The sequence below is a fragment of the Triturus cristatus genome, chromosome 11, assembly GCF_964204655.1.
Source record: "Triturus cristatus chromosome 11, aTriCri1.1, whole genome shotgun sequence".
In the NCBI taxonomy this organism is placed as follows: Eukaryota; Metazoa; Chordata; class Amphibia; order Caudata; family Salamandridae; genus Triturus; species Triturus cristatus.
The window spans coordinates 1,101,823,621-1,101,842,147 of record NC_140594.1 but is presented as its reverse complement, the minus strand read 5'-3'; the positions used below and the strand labels follow the sequence as shown (position 1 = coordinate 1,101,842,147).

Here is an 18,527-nt window from a genome sequence, read left to right as displayed (position 1 = left end):
CTCAGTGCTGAGTCTGTGGACATACAGCGGCAGTTGCAGGTTGGGCAGGCATCGATGCTGCATGTCCTCCATGGCCACACCACACTGCTGACACAGATGGTGTCGTTCATGGAGGGCATGTCAGTAACGATGTCTGACCAATGCCGTTTTCTGCAGTCCATGGACTCTTCACTGACGGCAGCAGTGTCTCTCCTGCAGCGCTTCGTCCCCCCCCTACCCCAGCCCCAACCACACTTCCCTCTCCCATACCTGTCCCATGCACACACAGACCTTCCCACGCACTCACCACGCCAGACACAGCCAGCACACCACCAAGAAAGGGCAAGCGCACACATCCTGGCACGCACACTCAGGGGATATAGGCACACCCACTGGGTCGGGGGCACAAAGCCATACACGCAGCCACAGTCTGAGTACGCATGCCTCACAACCCAGTCCCTCCACCAGCACTCCCCTTGGCTCCCTTGCCCCCACGGTGACACCACCCCACAAGCGGTCAAGGAAGTCCCCGGGCAGGGGAGTTGAGTCCACCCCCATGTCCAATCCCTCCCCCAGGAGCGCTGCACCCCATCCCTGCGCCCCCCCTCCGTTGTCCCTGGGGTTTCTTCCGGTGCAGGGGTTACTCTGGACACCCTTGCAGAAGTGTGCAGCGCCGAGCTAACCACCACCTTTGGCGCTGCCCCACCCCCTGTGGTGGACACGTCCACCCCTGCACCCACCCGACCTACCCTTCCCCCTCCTGTCCCTGCGGTGCCTGGTCCTTCCCCACATGATGCCCACCCCTGTCGACGAACCTGAGGGTCCAGTGTGCAGGCAAGCTAGGGGAGACGTGTGCCCCAGTGTCCCCCCAAAGGACTTATATAATGGACTGGCCATTGGCCTTTGTATATAGTGTTCTTTCTTCTTTTTGTTTAATGCTGAATAAAGCATTTTATTTTTCCGTTGAACACTATTGCATTTCAGGTATTGATGTTGGTGCTGAGGCTCCAGGAGTTGGTGCTGTGGTAATGTGTTATTGTTTTGAGAAATGTTTGAGTCTGATGGTGATGAGGTTGACCATCGTATCTGCGTGCCATCACAAGGTCTCTGCCAAGAATCATTGGTAGTGTGTGTTATTATGATTTTGAGGCATTGTCCCAAGGAGTGTTCCTTCCTCTGTGGCACCTGGCATCTTCCCTGCAAAGAGTTGCCCAATTGTTGTGCTGACCTGTGTCTACATTTCCTTTGCTGGTGACGGATCCCTTCAACTATGGCCATGCCTGCTCAGCAATGTCTCCGGCTGCATCGTCTGTGCCATCCTTGCTAGTCACTGTACTTGTGTATTGAGTATGTTGAAATGCCTTCATGGAGAAATCCTCCCTTTTCAGCACTATGCATGTGTGTAATCCAGGCCTAGCACACATATGGTACTTGTTCTGCGGGGTATTTGGGCACCTGACTCACAATTGTGGGCATTGTATCAGTGGGAACTCCACCCTATTCCTTCCATGAGAGACGACATCTTGGTGGCTGGCCCAGCACCTATACATTCATATCATTCCTCGGATGTGCGTGACAATGTGTGTTCCCTTTGGCTCTCTTACTTTAGTAGGCAGTGACATGACTATACAGTCTTGTGGCATGATCTCTGTGTGTGTATTGTGCTGCATCCGCCAGGGGTGGGTATGCATGTGTCATTTGTCCTCACACCCACATGTGGTGTGTCATGCAGTGGGGGAAAGACAGCCATCCTCCTGGGAGTGGGACACTGCTGTCAGTGATGTGTTGTTATGGCACTATCATCATGGTCAAAACTCAGGGATGCGTACATACACCCATGGAGTTGTGGGCATAAGATAATGATGTACACATCCCCATGTCTATGTCCACTGCTGGGAGTCCTCTTCAGCCACCCCTCATTTGCAGTCCACTGCTGGGAGTCCTCTGCACCCCCCTCATATTGCAGGCCAGTGCTGGTAGTCCTCTGCACCCACCACTCATATGTCTGTCCACTGCTAGGAGTCCTCTGCACCCACCCACATATGTCTGTCCACTGCTGGGAGTCCTCTGCACCCACCCCTCATATTGCAGGCCAGTGCTGGTAGTCCTCTGCACCCACCCACATATGTCTGTCCACTGCTGGGAGTCCTCTGCACCCACCCCATGTCTCTGTCCACTGCTGGGAGTCCTCTGCACCCACCCCTCACATGTCTGTCCACTGCTGGGAGAGATATGCACCCACCCCCATGTCTCTGTCCACTGCTGGGAGTCCTCTGCACCCACCCCTCATATTGCAGGCCAGTGCTGGTAGTCCTCTGCACCCACCCACATATGTCTGTCCACTGCTGTGAGTCCTCTGCACCCAACCACATATGTCTGTCCACAGCTGGGAGTCCTCTGCACCCACCCACATATGTCTGTCCACTGCTGGGAGTCCTCTGCACCCACCCCTATCTGTCTGTCCACTGCTGGGAGTCCTCTGCACCCACCCCTCATATTGCAGGCCAGTGCTGGGAGTCCTCTGAACCCACCCACATATGTCTGTCCACTGCTGGGAGTCCTCTGCACCCACCCACATATGTCTGTTCATTGCTGGTAGTCCTCTGCACCCACCCACATATGTCTGTCCACTGCTGGGAGTCCTCTGCACCCACCCACATATGTCTGTCCACTGCTGGTAGTGATGTGCACCCACCCCTCATATTGCAGGCCAGTGCTGGGAGTCCTCTGCACCCACCCACATATGTCTGTCCACTGCTGGGAGTCCTCTGCACCCACCCCTCACATGTCTCGGAGAGCGTGTGTACGGTCCGTATCACAATTGTAGTGGTGCCGTACGCTCCGTACGATGATTCGTACCCGGGTTTTACAGGATTGGAATCGGCACCCAAGTGTCAAAGCAGAAGAGACTCTGATTTGTGTGATCTGCATTTGTGAGAGTGTAATTCTGTTGAGGCAATTGTGGTTCCAGACAATATTTTGAATTTTAAATATACGTTCCTACAGGAGTGTCATCATCTGCTGCTTCTAAGGTGAATCGTGCCAGCCCTCAAGCCGCTTTGTATGATGCATGAGTGCTGTGATAACCGAACAAAAGTACATGAGACATACCAAAATGGACCAAGGGGATATAAGGAACATGACCTAAGAGACCATCCTTTGGTTGCAACTTTAAGGTGGGTGCTTCCCTCCCATCCCCTCCAAAAAGACTGATTATCTTATTTTAATGGGGAAGAGGATGGCACTAATATGAACTGAGCAATCAATTGCTGTTGACTTGCTGACCTGTTGTCACTTTTTCAACATCTCACGGTGGGGAGGCAATGGGTATATTATCCTTTTTACTATATTGATTTTAATTACTCAAACAGTTTAACATAAAACTCATTCATTCAACCCCACTACCCTAGTTGGATTCAGTGCATGCAGCTATGATGGCACCTTCAGGGTAAAAAAATGAATTCTAGGTTGTGTATGAGAAACAAACATTGGCAGATAGATGTCACTTGTTCTTAGTTGTGAAGCACAATTTATGAGTCCTACAGAAGAATCATTCAACGACAACAAAATGTAAAATAATGTAACATTAAGACAGTAATATTGGCCCTAACAAATCCTGCTTCACTAACATCATTCTTCTTTTTCATGCCTGCTCACATGCCAGTCCCTCTCTAGTCACTGTTCATTTGTCATTTATACTTACACATTTGCTGTATTCTGTCCTGATAAGGCCAGGTGCCAGGGCGTTCAGCCGGATATTCATGGGTGCTAAAGCAGGGGCCAGGACCTTGGTTAAGCCATTCACAGCTGTTTTACTGACACTGTAGGGACCAATAATCTGAGAAACAAAGACAAGTAAAGTTTTACATCCCATGAGCAAGTTTACCTCTTTTTACATATAATACCAGAGCCAGATCTGTAAACAGACTGGGACCACTTAGTTCCTTGCACTGATCTGGATGAACCAAGCACAAAGATGTTTTAACATAGTTCACCGGATAATAAACAGTAAAACTTGTTTCACAAGAGCTTTTCATTGTGCACAATAGTGAAAAAAGGGATGGAGGCCTGCATGATACAGCAGAACTCTGCTTCTTTCCCTTCTACATTGCCTCAATACAATAGTGTATTGTACAAGTACCATTGGGGGCATCCAGCCCTTCCTGGGGGGCACTGCCTACTGGTTTGATGCCAGCAGATACTCAATGCAGGCTCTTCACCTTGGACAGCTAACATCTTTTCAAATAAAGGAATTCTCTCCCACTAAAGGGAAAGGCTTGAATTCTATTAAAGACGTGGATGTGAAGCTCATGACTATTTTCAACATAAATGTGTATAATGAGGTTAGCAGTGCAGAGTGCCCGTGACTTAAAAAAAACACCAATCAGTAAGAAGGCTACAGTATAATCATCTCTGCAGAGCAGCAAACTCCCTCATATTTGTGTCAAAATAAACAATGTGAGCTTCATAACAACGAAGACATGAAACAACCCATAATTGGAAAGCGGTATTGAAAATGGAAGAGGAATTTGTTTTGCTGTGTCTCGTGATGTTCAATGTAACACCTTGAGGAGAAAGCAATTTGTTATCTATATCTAAAGCACTGACATCAGAGATTCTTCCAAATGATAAGAGACACAAAAGCATTGTTTACCTACCTGATAAATGTTTTAAGTATGATAGTTCATTGTTTCGCCAAGATAAAATTAAGAAGAACACCATCTTTACATCCAAGATAGCTGGATATTCAGCTTTGGTGGAAATGTAGGTCAAATTGATTTTAAAGCTCTACAGAATAAAAAATGTTTTCCTGCTGGTTCTCATTTTACCAGGATTTGGCTAACAGAATGTCTGACCGATAAGAGTTGATTATCCTGTAAGCTTTTCCTGAAAAAAATCGGGAAACTAGAAATGTACTACTTCTGCTGAAAGAGCTGATAAGGGATTGATATTCCTTTCCACACGCCTGCTAACCAAGACTGCCCAGATATATTTATACTTTGATAGAGTGGAAGGAGTCCAGGATATGCTGGGCTGACCTGAAACTTTTCTAAACCATGAAAAGATGATGACCTTTGGGAACCAACTAATGAGTTTGACCCTGGGAACCTAATAAAAGGTGACGATACACGGGAGCAATTTTGGGAAGTCTACAGTGTTCTAGAAGTTAAGGAAACAATACCTGGAATGGCCAACATGGTGCTATCAATACTGTGGAGGCTAAGTCCCTTCTGACATAATGTAGGGTCCTGAGAATCATTGCAGATGGATGGAAAGAATATGCTAGAATTGATTGCCATGGTTACAGAAAAGCATCCACTGCTTCTGCTTCCATATCGTGCCTTCAGCTGAAGAAGCACGGAAGATTGAGATTGAGACGTGATGTACATACTATCTGAAGAGATCCACATCTATGGAGAATTTAGTGGAAAACCTTTACCTGAGCCAAAGGTTTTTGCAAAACCTGCCAATCCCTTGCATCTTACTCCTGCTAATTTGTTGATGCATCGGACTGTAGGATATTGTTCATGTGGAGAAAAACAATTTATTTTGGCTGGAGCTAGGCTTTTGACTGCAAAGATATTGTAAGTAATTTATGTGATACTGTGATTCCTTTATACTCAATTTTCCTTCTGTTACTATCAGTAGCACCCAAACTTGTTCTGCTGCATCTGACTCTAACATGATATCTGGAGCCCAGCCAAAAATGGATTTTCCATTCCAGGATTTCAGCTGAGAGAGCCACCACTCCAACTGCTGTTTTGCCTCTTGGAAAAGGGAAGTTAATGCTGAATAAGAGAGGGCTTTGGATAGATGAAGGGCTTTTAAGACATTGAAGTGTCTGATAATGAAAGGGAGCAGGGATGCCGATAACAAAACTACTACCCTTGCTAATCATCAAAGGGAAAACTTTTCTAGCTTGTGAATGGTCCAAATCTCTTTTTTTTATTACCTTGATTTTCTTTTGTGGACAAAAGTGCTGATTTCTTGGATTCTATAATCAAACTTGGAAGTTCAGTCATTTGGGATGAAACCAAAATTGATTTCTTTTGATTTATCACAAAACCCTAGCTCTAGAGAAGTGAGAATATCCATGAAATTGAAGAGAACAAAAGGCTTTTGGAATTAGAAATTAATAACATGTCTTCATGGTAAATTATTAGTCTCACCCAGTGCAATCTCGAAAGGGCAACCACTGGTTTCAGGATCTTAGTGAAACACCAAAGGGCTGGTGATAGACTGAAAGGAAGTGATTTTAGCTGGAATGTCCTTCCTTTTCACAGAAACAACAGATAATGAGTGTATAACTTATGAATTGGAATTTATGGATCAGCATCTTTGAGCTCTAGCTTTACCATCCAGTCCCCTATTTGAAGCGAACCTCTAAAGAATGCCTCCCATTTGTTTTGAAGTGCCTGTAAAGCTCAAAGCTGTATATATGTTTTACATTTATGACAGGACGATAGCCTTCATCTGCCTTTCTGATCAAGGAAAGATTGTTTTGCAAACCTTTGTGAGTGGATTTTTTTGAATTGTGTCTTTTGAGGCAACTTGCAAATATTTTGCAAAATCTATTATTTTTCCAGTACACCGAAGACCATCAGACAGGGATGATTTAATTGTACTGGGAGAAAGTAAAATTCTACTTTGTACCCTTGAATATTGTGTGGAACCCATTGGTCTGCTGTGATAAGCCTCCCATTGTGGAAAAAGAGGGGGAGACTACCACCCAACTTTCAAGGGGAAAGAAGATTTCAATTGATTTGACCTGGGTTGGTACAAGCTCCTCCTCTGCCCATTGAAATCTTCCTCTGTATTAACTGCCAGGTTGTGGAAAGAACCATGAATAACCTTCCATATCACTAACACCTGCATTAGGGCCTGCTCTGGGGGCCTAGAATGAAGGGTGTAATGTGCTCTGCTGAGGAAAGACGGAAGAGCAAGCTCTATCTCAATCTTTGAAAAACATGAGGGAAACATGTTTTTGAGGTTCTGCTTTGCCTTTTCGAATGAAGTGAATGTTTGCACATAAGCAGAAATGTCTTTAACAAAATGAGACCCAAACAGATGGCCATCTGCTTCTGGTACCAACCCTTTTCCAGCCATTACTGACAATTTGGGATCAAACACCAAAATGAAGGTTTTGCATATTTCAGCCGAGATGGCTGCCTTCACTTTGCCTCAAAGACACATAGCCCGCTGACTCCAAACTCCAATCTTGGAGAATAGGTTGATTTACTGAAACAACTGTAAGCACTGTGCCTTCAGATGTTTCCATTGCCTCAATTAGCGGGGCTAAGACATCCAATAATGCATTCTGTAACAATGGTAGTGCCTTATCGATTGCCTTCTTGAAATAATTGCATTTCTTGGAAAGAAAACAGCCATTTCTCGATCTACATCAGGAGTGACCAGTATATACTGCTTAGGAAATAGCTCCATCCTTTCACTTTGTATCGACAATAACGAGTCTAGTTCCTTTTACTGTTTAATAATCTGTAATTTTTATTTCTATATTGCTTAGCAAATAGCTTCATCCTTTCACTTTGTAGCATAATCAAGATCTGTTACTCACTTTGTTACTTAAGCCTATCATATCTCTATGTTTCTTTTCATTCCCATTTGTTTCTGTAACCCATGCGCTTTCGTCTTCCCAATGTAAAGCGCTCTGATACCTAAGGGTGAAGCCAGCGCTATGTAAAACCTCTTAAATAAATAAACCAGTAGTTCATTCGGTAGCAATGATCTGGGGCGCTTTATTACAGTCAGCTTTATCCATTGGTTTTCTCATCCAATGAGCAAGTAAAGAAAAAATTGCACGGGATAATGGATGTGAAATGACTGCTGGATCTAAGTAAAGTGTGCCCAAAGAATCAAGGAGTATTTTAGTAGACATAGGATTAGTAGTTTTGAAGGTCTGGAGGAGTCTGTGATCTTTGTCATCATCACCTGTGTGGGGAGGGTGGGTAGGAAAGGAAGAGAATAAGGACCTGCTTTAGATCTTGGAAGATGGATTACTCTGTCACAACACTGTGTTAATGTGTTTGGTAAAATAAGGATGCAACAACTTGAACAGGAAAGCAGTTACTAGTCTGACTGAAAGCAAAAGTCTGTCTCATAAAAGCTCAGAGGAAAAAGTGCAAAGGCAGCAAAAAAAATAAGGTTTCTTTTTCCTCAAAGAGTCTTAATAGTTTTCTGGAAACAGCCTTAGGGCAACAACAGAAGACAGTATTTCTTATTGCCCAGAGCATCTTCAATTCAAAGAAGTGAGTGTACATGAGGGGAGAGCTCTACAGGCCTCTCTGAGTGACATGCTGTACAATTGATCTGACTGTCAGCCAAGGCGATTTCCCAGAGCCCGGCAACAACAAAAGAAGGCACACTTCCTGGGAGAAGCTCTGATGAAAGACGAGCTGAAAAAAAAAACAGTATCATAACTTATAAATGGGTAGCAAGTGCAGGAAAGATCTATATTTCCCAGGCTGAGGAGATACACAGTCTATCTTCATCGCAAAGACCTGGGACATGTTGGTCAAGCTAATTGACAGAGCATGGTGACAGTAGGAACATTCCAAAGGTCTCAATTTAGATAGTGTCAGCGAAGTAAAGGTATGACACTTCTCTTGAGCATTATTGGGTGGGGATTGGGTAGCCAGGCCTGGGTTCAGTGGCGTAAGGCGCAGTGTACATCTGCGGACCTAGGCCAGGTCACTCAGTGGGCTGGTAGTGGTGAGGGGCTCTCACATCTTTATTCTTTACTAACAAAACTGGATTGTGGATAGGTAGCCTCGCCTACGTGTTGCAGCTGTTCTTTCTCTTCATGGTTTGTGCAGGTGGGTGCCATTGATTGTTGGCTAAGTTAAAGAGGCTGCTGTGATTTGGTATGGGATTGACAACTCTGGTGCCATTCAATGCACAGAGGAATAGCCACAGGCTAATGTGCTTGAAAAAACGGATGTGTCTTAGCAGGTCAGTTCACCTCAATGTACTCTATAGACGTGTTATGAGCCAATCAGAATGGACCAACAACTGAATGAAAAACGTACTGAATGAATTACCTGACTGTTTCAGCCATTCTCATTTGCAGAAGTTTGACAGTTTGGAATTTGTCCCTGTGTTAAGACAATTCTGATCAGAATGGTTGCTCTTAATGATATCTTTATGTATTATCTTTCAGGTTCGGGATTTCACAAGAGGCACTGACACTGTAGAGAGCATCTTTGCAGGCTTATGATGTAAAGACTAGGGAATATGGGCTAATGTTGCGATTTTTGCATGGGAGAACAGCCCTATGATAAGGGTCACAGTTTTATGGAAAGGGTGGTGAATAAAATGGTTTATGTGTGTAAGTGGGAAGACAATGGTTTAAAATTATGTTTTATAGGAAATTACCAGGAATATCATAAACTACTGCAATAATTTTGTGAATGGCATAATGACAATAGACTGATGGTGTCAGTGTGTATATTGCATATTATAAGATATGGGAGTTCCAACATTTAGGATAAAGGTGGCAGTGGCTGTCGAGAAATCAGGATTAACTACCTTGAAAGGTTTTCTTGTCTTCAAACATCTGGCATGTACCTCAAGCATACATTTGCTTGATAGAGGAGGTTTGTCTGCAACCTTTAGTGTGTTATGTGAATTAAGTGAACAAGAGTGCTAATCTTTAGATTTCTTGTACTTTGGAGGGGAGCAAACACAGCATGCTCTTTTACATTATTTAGAGATAGCTTTTGACAATATTTAGCATGGAAAGATGATTCAATGGTACTGAGACTCCAATATTTATTATGCTTATTATATGGAGATGGGTAGACTGGGGATCAACAAGATGATTCAAAGACAAGTGCTGTTGTGCATGATTGACCCCAAAATAAGTTAGTCAGGTTCCAGGAAAAGAGAATGAAAGAGTTGAACATCTCTATTGTAACACCCATGAACTTTACTTACAGGAATATTTGCAAAGCCAACTACAGATGAAGTCAGGACGATGGATCCGCCCCTGAAAAAGAAATGGACACAGGATCTTTGTGAGGAGATGGGAAAACAAATAGACATTCAATTGCTGAGTTAAAAGGAAACAATGATTTCTCTCTTCTTTATCAAGACAGTTGTTTCTTGGGTGATCCCCTATGACTAACAATGACCTTTAAAGGTGCTTTGAATAGTCTATATAGTTATACGGGAAATATGTACTGAGTCCTTTTTTGAATTTATTTTCCTCCCTCTTTGTTTATTCCTTTGCTTCCTCAATGCCATGCTCTCTCTCTCAGTTACATTTATTGATTTACTCCACATCATCTCACTGACATTTCAATTCCTCTCAATTTTTTGTCACTCTCATCTCACTTTCTCTTTCCTATCTCTCTTTCCTGATCATTCATCATATACTCCTGCAACCTCCTTTTAACTCCCCTCTTTCCTGCCCCTCCCTATTTCCACCCAACCACCTAAGGGCACCAGCTCCTTAGATCCATTTCCAGATATGCCCACTCTATAGCACTCACAGTTCATTTTAATACGTCTCTCTAGCATTAGCACTCAGAGTTCATTTCACTATGACACTCTATAATTTTTGAAGATATTAGTTAACACTTTCACTCTTGGCCCCAGCAGCACTTTTACTCCTAGATGTATTCTCTCCATCATTTCTCAGGCTTAGTAATACTTACCCACGCTTCTGCATGTGAGGATAGACTTCCTTCACCAAGAGGAACATTGACTTCACATTCAAGTGTAAAATCTGAAATATACGGCAATAAGAAAACATTGTAGGTGCTTATCTGTTGTCCTATTGTATAAATGGTGAATTCTTAAATATTATTGCCATTTGTTGGATGTATGCATAAGCACCATTGTGGGCGAAGTCCTGGGTATTCTAGCAGGGCTAGTTTCCTCAAAGATCACAGACTTATCCAGCCCTACTGAACACTTGGGTCTAGTGATATTTCTGATTCCACTCGGGGTAACCACTGGTAAACATGATTTGAATGATACCAGGCTTGTGGAATCAGATTCCACCTCTGGTAGACGCAGAAGAGGTGATTGATGGTTTGTCTATCTCTGGAGTTATGATTTTATTGACTGATAAGGCATATTGAGTTTGTGTTCTACCCAAGTCCTTAGGTTAATTGTAAGTGTTCATGCCAGCAAAATAGCCCCTTGTAATCTATCTTGATTTAATTTAACTCAGAGGATTGATGTGCAAGTCACAGGAAGCTAATGAGACAAAATATTCTATTCTAGACAATTTTAAACTGGCTGGATCCTTGTTGAAAGTATGGTGTATGAGTTATAGTAGCACATGGTTTGACCGGATTCCATATGTTTTAGGGACTTTTAATTTGCAGTAAAAAATATTTGCAGTCCACCATCATTATATCAGTGTTACCATAATCATTTAATCTTTAAGACAATTGCACATTCTTTCTTGATCTGTTTTAACTATTACAAGGCCTGTAAGCAATTGCTGATGGCACATGTCCACAGGGAACAGTTGAACATTTTTTACATTTGTTTTTCTTAGTTTTTGGTTTTACTTTAACATAATTGGTCAATTTTGTGTTCCTAAATATTTTATACATGCATTGACAATAGACAAGACTCTAGGGTCCAAGAATAAAGATGTGTATGCTATTAACATAAGGTAAGACATCTGAATATCAACTCCAGAATATTGTTTGTCCATTTTAAGGTCAAAATATCTCAAGTACAAACACATTGAGAGTTTAATATCAGTGGTCATTATACAGTTTCTTTTACAACAATATCAATTATATGTTGTTTATTTAGCTATTGTAGTATTTAATATTATTTTAAAGGTTTTTTTGATGTGTTTATTTTCATTATAACTTAATATAGAAATATATATTAAATTAGTGTGTGCTTGATATTGTTTGTGTCCTGTGCTTTTCAGGTTGTGGGATTTATTAGGGCATGGGTAGTGTTCTTTAAAATCTATATTAATTAATAAGTATTTTTAAATTTATGATAATTTTACTTTTATTATTGTCTTTATAGGTTCTATTTTTTTTTTAATGATTTTATCTTACATTGTTATTATTTAAATCAATAAATTGAAATAGTTTTAAATAGACATTAAGAAATTATTCGGGTCAATTATATTTATTTTTAATATACAAATGGGAGAAATTGGGTGGGTACTTTATTGTAACGCTGGAATTGAGTGATATTGTATCTAATGTACATGATTTTTTTAATTTAAAATTAAATCAATTATTTAAAAATATACATGTATTCATATTATTTAACAACTAATTATAGGGGTTCATTTTAGTTTCAACGTTTAAAACAGCTCAATATTAAATAAGCACACTAACAATTTTTTATTATTATAAACACTGAAAAAGTTAGAGCATTACCATGAAATGAATTTCTATATGTATGTAATGTAATTTTATTTGTAAGTAATATTTTAATCATACTAATACATTCATGGGACCATTACGATGGCGGTCTGATTTACTCCGGCCGCCACCGTAGCGGAGACTGGGCCCGACCGCCATGCGTGCGCCGGTCCCGCTCATCCAATTATGATGGGTCTGACACCGCTGCGGTTGGATTCCGCACCGTTAGCATTGCGGCGACAGTGCTGGCAGCCGCACCGCCGCGATGCGAAAAAGAGCATGTTATGCATTTCACTGCACTACGTGGCAGGCACTACACTGTGCCTGCCACTTGGCTCACAGCACCGCCCGCCACAATGTTGGGAATGCACTGCGTGCATTGTCATGCACAAGGTGACAGGCACCGTGAGGTGCCTGCCACCATGTCCATGACAATGCAGGGGGTACCATGTGCAACCCCCACCCTGTGTCAGAGCTCACCTTCAGCTTCTCGCTGATTACTGTTGTCTTGCACAGGAACAGAAGTCGCTAGCTTCCCAACTCCACCTACCAACCACTCGGCCCCAAGAGATGCTTTGGCGCCAACTGATTAGTGAGGGGGAAGGGGGAAAGTGGATAAAATAATAAACAATAAGAAGAGACTGGTTCTGAACTTTCTGGTTTCCTATCTGGAATTCTTCTTCTGCTTTCGGTCTGCTACTGAAGACTCCTAAAGGTAACTAAACACACAACAATTTATTATTTCTCCCTCTCTACTCTATCGTATCCTTTTTCTTTCTTTTCTCTTGTGTTCGCTGCCTACCCAGAATCCTGAACTCTGTGCTGCTCTTCCTGTCAGACTCTGACTTCTTCTTTTCTTGTTATTGCTGTTGCTACTTATCTGTAAAACATGTATCTATTAGTCAAACCTTTTCAACCTTTTATGTGTTATGCTTCTACTCTTTCTCTTTTTAAAAACCTACCAGTAGTTTTAATTTAGTGGTAGCTTTCTCTTTCCTCTCGTAGTTTTTTCTTTATTCTGCTTTTTCTTTTATATTCTAAGCTGTCGTCTTTTTGATAATCTCTTCCTGTGTTTTCTCTTCTCAGGTTATCACTGTGTTGGGTTAACTCAGGTGAGTCTATCTCGTTTCTTCTCTAGTTTACTTTTCTTAGTCTGTTTGTTGTCTTTTCATCTCTCTAGGCCTTTTCACAATATTCATAAATGTTCTCCTTTTCTCTTACAGGACTCTGCACGCTTATCGCTGCTCACGACAGTAAGTCTTTAATTATTATTAGCGGTTCTTCATCACTAAACATTATTTGACATTAATGTGCCTGGAAATTCTTCCTATAATTCACTTAGCTTTCTACTTGTTCTTTTTCAGGGCGCGGCTGAAGTCTTCACTCGTTTTCTGAAGAGACGAGGTGACTCCGTACTCGACTTCCGTAAGTAGTCCTTCTCGGATTCCAAGCGTCTTCCTTTCTTCTTCGGTAAGTATCGGATTCTTGTCTACGAATGGTTCACCAAGGGTTGCTCTCAAGAAAAACTTCTACTCTAAAAGAATTCCCTTCAAACTGGGAACACTCACGGAACGTGACTTCTCTGAGGAAAAGTCTTAGTGAAGTGCGCAATACTTCAGGCGTGCGCGCGTCACACAGACTCTCTGAATTTCCTAACAACTAGACCGCAGACCCCAGCGCCTTAGCGGCCATCTTGGAATTGCGGGAATGCCACCAACTCGACCATTGAAGCTTATTCCACACCGAAGCGCCTCTTGAACTTAATCCCTTGCGCTTCGTTTTGGAACTCACGTTAGGGATCCTGACACCCCGCCAATACCCTGGGGGCCCGCAACGGGCCCCCGTAAGCAGAATCCGCATGCCCGTCCGCCCGTCCACTGCCTTGACCCCCGCCATACTAATATGGTGGGGGTAAGTGGGTGGCGGACGGGGAAGGATGTAGGGTGGATCGCCACCGCCATGCGGGCGGTGGCGATCCCTATCTCCTAATGGGACTCTTAGTCTTGCTTCAAGAAGCACACCTAACAGGGCCTCAAACTCCAAAACCCAAGCGCGGTTGGGTTGGCTTTGTGTTTGTGTCTCCCACCTTCAATAAAAAGAACTGTTATTATTATATGTTGGAAATCTTTAGACCTTGTAGTACCCTCACTAGAACAAGTCGATATGGGCAGATGGATTATTATTCAACTTTTAATCAATAAAATTCCTTTAACTGTTTTCAATATTAATGCCCCAGCACAACCTGATTACACTTTTTGGCTGGCAGTAGCTCACAAATGTATACAATATAACTACACATACTTTATCCTAGGAGGGGATTGTAACTAAATGATGGATCCTTTTTTGGATAGACAATCCCAAGTACAGTTCTGTCCTCATAAAATGCTCAAACAATTCAATACCACTGTATGTTATGGTGCTTTGGTTGATTCTAGGAGACTGTACAGAGACTACACTTTGTATTCTTCTACACATGGTCCAGCTACAAGAATAGATCACATTTTTGTTTCTAAAACTTCAACACAACACATAATACAATCCTCAATTAGTCCCATAGTTCTCTCACATCATTAATGGTTATCAAAAATCTGGATTGTGTCCCCTGCCCCCAGTTTCTCATGGATGGAGATTTAATAACTTATTGCTAAAGGATGTACAATTCTCCACTTCCTTCCACCCCTCCTCCTTTACTATGGGACACTTTCATAGCAGCAGCTTGCGGTATTATCATTGACTATGTATCTAAACAAAAGAAAGTTTGAAGCAAAGAATATACATTGTTACTATCCTCTACTAAAGTATTTCTCATCTAAATTGAATACCGATCTTCAAAATGAACGTAATGCCAAATTACACTTTAATACTTTATCCACTAATGATGGCTCCTCCAATTTGTAAAGAAGTAATGCTAGATATTATGGTGGAAAAATTACTAACTAATTATCTCAAAGTAAGAAAACAGTGACTTCAGAGATATTCCTTAATTGTCTCACCAGGCGCCTCACTCACTAAACACAAAGGTATCCTAAATGAATTTGTCAATTTCTCCTAATCTATATATATATTCCTGAAAATACAGTACACCCTTCTCACATTGCCGACTATTTACAACAGACACCTAACTCTGTCCCCTCTAATTTGGATTTTGCTTCTTTAGTGACAGAACTTACCCTAAAGGAGATTTCCAAAGCATTAATTACACTCTCTAAAGAAAGGCAAAATTCCAGGACCGGATGGCTTTACTGTAGAATTTTTTTTAAATGTCTCCAATATTACCTTCCTCATCTATCACGTTTGTTCAGTCACTGCATTGATTCTAATTCTGCTTCTGGCACTTTTCAAGTAGCTACAATCTGTTTGAGTCATAAAGAAGGCAAGGATCCAACTTTATGTAAAAATTATAGACTTATGTCATTAGTGAATGTAGATTATAACATTTTCGTAAAACTCTTAGCAATCCGTTTAGAATCTATTCTTCCGCATCTTTTCGGAAAGGAGCAATCTGGATTTATAAAAGGTAGATTAGCATAAAATAACACTAAATTATTCCTTAATGTACTTAGTAAATCTCCTTTCCTCAAAACCCTCTTGCTGCAATTACAATAGATGCAGAGAAAGCATTTGACAGGATCAATTGGGATTTTATGCTGAAACTTAAGCCTGGCATAGTCTTGGGCCTAAACTCATTGCTCTAATCTCTCTTCTGTATCAAGCCCCAAGCACATCTGTCCTTGTTAACAGTGTAGTTTCTCCATATTTTCTCCTACTGCGAGTTGTTCAACAAGTTTATCGTCTTTCCCCATTATTATTCAGCCTTGCTCTCTTACCTTTCTTTTTCTGTAGATGCCTTAATTCATCCATATCAGGTTTTCGATATGGAGATCACCATCTAAAATAGCAGCCTATGCAGCTGACATTCTCCTTTTACTTTCATCCCCAAAAACGTCCTTCGCTGCGCTACCTAATGGAATAGCCCTCTTCTCTAACATTTAAGGTTATAAAATCAACAAAGATAAAATGCAATTCTTCCCCTAAACAAATACACCTTCACACATCGTTTTATAAAAGCTGGTTTTCAGTGGGCGAAATATCTTGCTATTTGGTTTACAAAATCAATTTATGAATTCATTTCCATTAACTTTAAGGAACTGGTTAGTATAATTGAGAACATGCATTCTCGTTAGAATCCTCTATTTTTGTCTTGGTTTGGCCTCTGGATTCCATTAAAATTATGATTTCTCCTCTTGTACTTTATCCAATTTCTATAATGCACAGACGCATTTCCCAATACTACCTTTAAGACAATAAACTCTATGCTTACTAAGAAAGCAAGAGTCTCTTTTACAAAAATGAAAACTTGGAGGAGGGTTCAATTTCCCAGATTTTAATCACTACCATAAAGCTTTTGTCTATGCTAGGCCTCCTTTTGGATTTACAACTCCAACTCCACCTCACCCTTCTCTCCTTTATAGTTTGATGTGGAGAAAGCTCTCCTTCATCTCTTTTCCCAAAAGATGTTCTTTTTTTCTTCCAAAACGTCTCTTATTATATCCCCTCGTTTTAAACATACTACTTCATTGGTAAAGTCTCTGTTTGTTACCATTAAGTTAACACCTCCTATTTTCTTCTATATGTCCATTTGGAATAATACATTTATTAAAATTAATAACGGACCAATTTTGAGGCATTCTTGGAGGTCTAAACTTATTATATGTGTTGCACAATAATTTTAAAACAATGCCCCTATATCCTTTCTCCAATTTCAGCACACTTCCCAGTGCCCCTTCTCTTTCCATACATGTTTGTAGCTACATATTAATTCAGTCTTGGATGCTTTTTTCTCTTTACAAGATACCCCTCTTTCCATATCACATACTTCAGACCTTACCAAACTTCTCACTGCTTTCCCTAAAGCATCTGTTATTTAGAAAACTATTTCATCCTCAACTTTTACTCAAACCAAGTCCAAACCTAAACTCCTTTGAGAAAAAGTCCTCGGAGTGAACTGGCATATTTCCTTATGAAACAGAATTTGGTTAAATATTTATAAAATCTCTAGAACAGCTAGCGTTACTCAGACTCAGTTTTTAATTTACCAGAGACTTTACTTTACCCCCAGACAATAGGGATGATTTTTTATGTCAGTCGGACTGCCACCGACAGACCGTAGGTGGCGGTCCGACCAGCAGCCATTCAGTCTGATTGCCAAATTACAATATCGGCGGTCGGGCCAGAAGCTGTTGGACGGAAGACCGACACCTCTGTCAGGATCTCAGATCCTGACGGGGTGGTGGTCGGAATTGTAGTCCCTACAACAGGCAGTGCCGAGACAGGCAGTGCCGAGACAGGCACCGCCTTCGGGATTATGATACCCCTTTCCGACAGGCCTTTCATGTTAGATAAACAACCATGATAAGGCTGGCAGAATGGGTTTAGGGGGACCCAAACAGGGCCCCTGTTCCTCGTGGGCCACAGTGAAGTGGTACTGGGGGCCCATGTGGTGCCACCACAATCCTCCATGCATAGTGTGCCACGCAGCACATGGTGCATGGCTCACGGTGCATGGAGGTGGAGGAGGTGCTCCATACCATGGCGGCTTGTGCTGCAGGCCTTTTCAACAGCTGCAGCACCGTTGTGGCATGGAGCAGTTCCCTACCACTATCATGGCGTTTGCATCGTAGTCTCCTGACCACCACAATAGTGGTCTGCAGTCTGACCACGCAGCATTGTAATGATGCTTTATTTTTCCAATTTGCAATGGGTACCTCATCTCAATGCTGGTCTTGTAAGTTTCCCAACAGTGATATTATACATATGCTGTTTAGATGTCCTCACACACTTTCATTTTGGATAAAGTTTGATCTCAAATCAAAAAAGTTTTTTAATTTACCAAATTCTTTTAACATTTTCCTTCTCTTTTTAGGAACTTTACCTGCTGAGGTTTAACCCTCCTTCCCTCCTTTGCACTAAACATACTGCTTTTAATTGGAAATGTTCCTCTAACCTATCATATAATGCTTGGTAGAATTGCATTTGCTCTCATCATAAAATAGATACTATTTATCTCTCTCAATGCTCTGCATCTCATAATACTCACTTATTATGTTTACCATTGTCATCTTTTCTCAATAATACGAACAGTGATGTTTCAACTACCAACTGTACTTTGTCAGAAAA

The 18,527-nt window shown here is 41.7% G+C and overlaps 1 protein-coding gene across 4 annotated transcripts in view; it reads right to left on the bottom strand.

The window, feature by feature from the left end:
• LOC146786071 (dehydrogenase/reductase SDR family member 4-like) overlaps positions 1–18,527 on the bottom strand; it is a 392,893-nt gene that overhangs the window by 59,296 nt on the left and 315,070 nt on the right. For all 4 annotated transcript variants that reach the window (XM_085635503.1, XM_085635499.1, XM_085635501.1 and 1 more), the window contains 3 exons: positions 10,656–10,726; positions 9,934–9,985; positions 3,683–3,817 (listed from right to left, as the gene is read on the bottom strand). In XM_085635503.1, the coding sequence (XP_085491629.1) occupies positions 3,683–3,817; positions 9,934–9,985; positions 10,656–10,726 (258 nt within the window). The remainder of the gene's footprint in view (positions 1–3,682; positions 3,818–9,933; positions 9,986–10,655; positions 10,727–18,527) is intronic.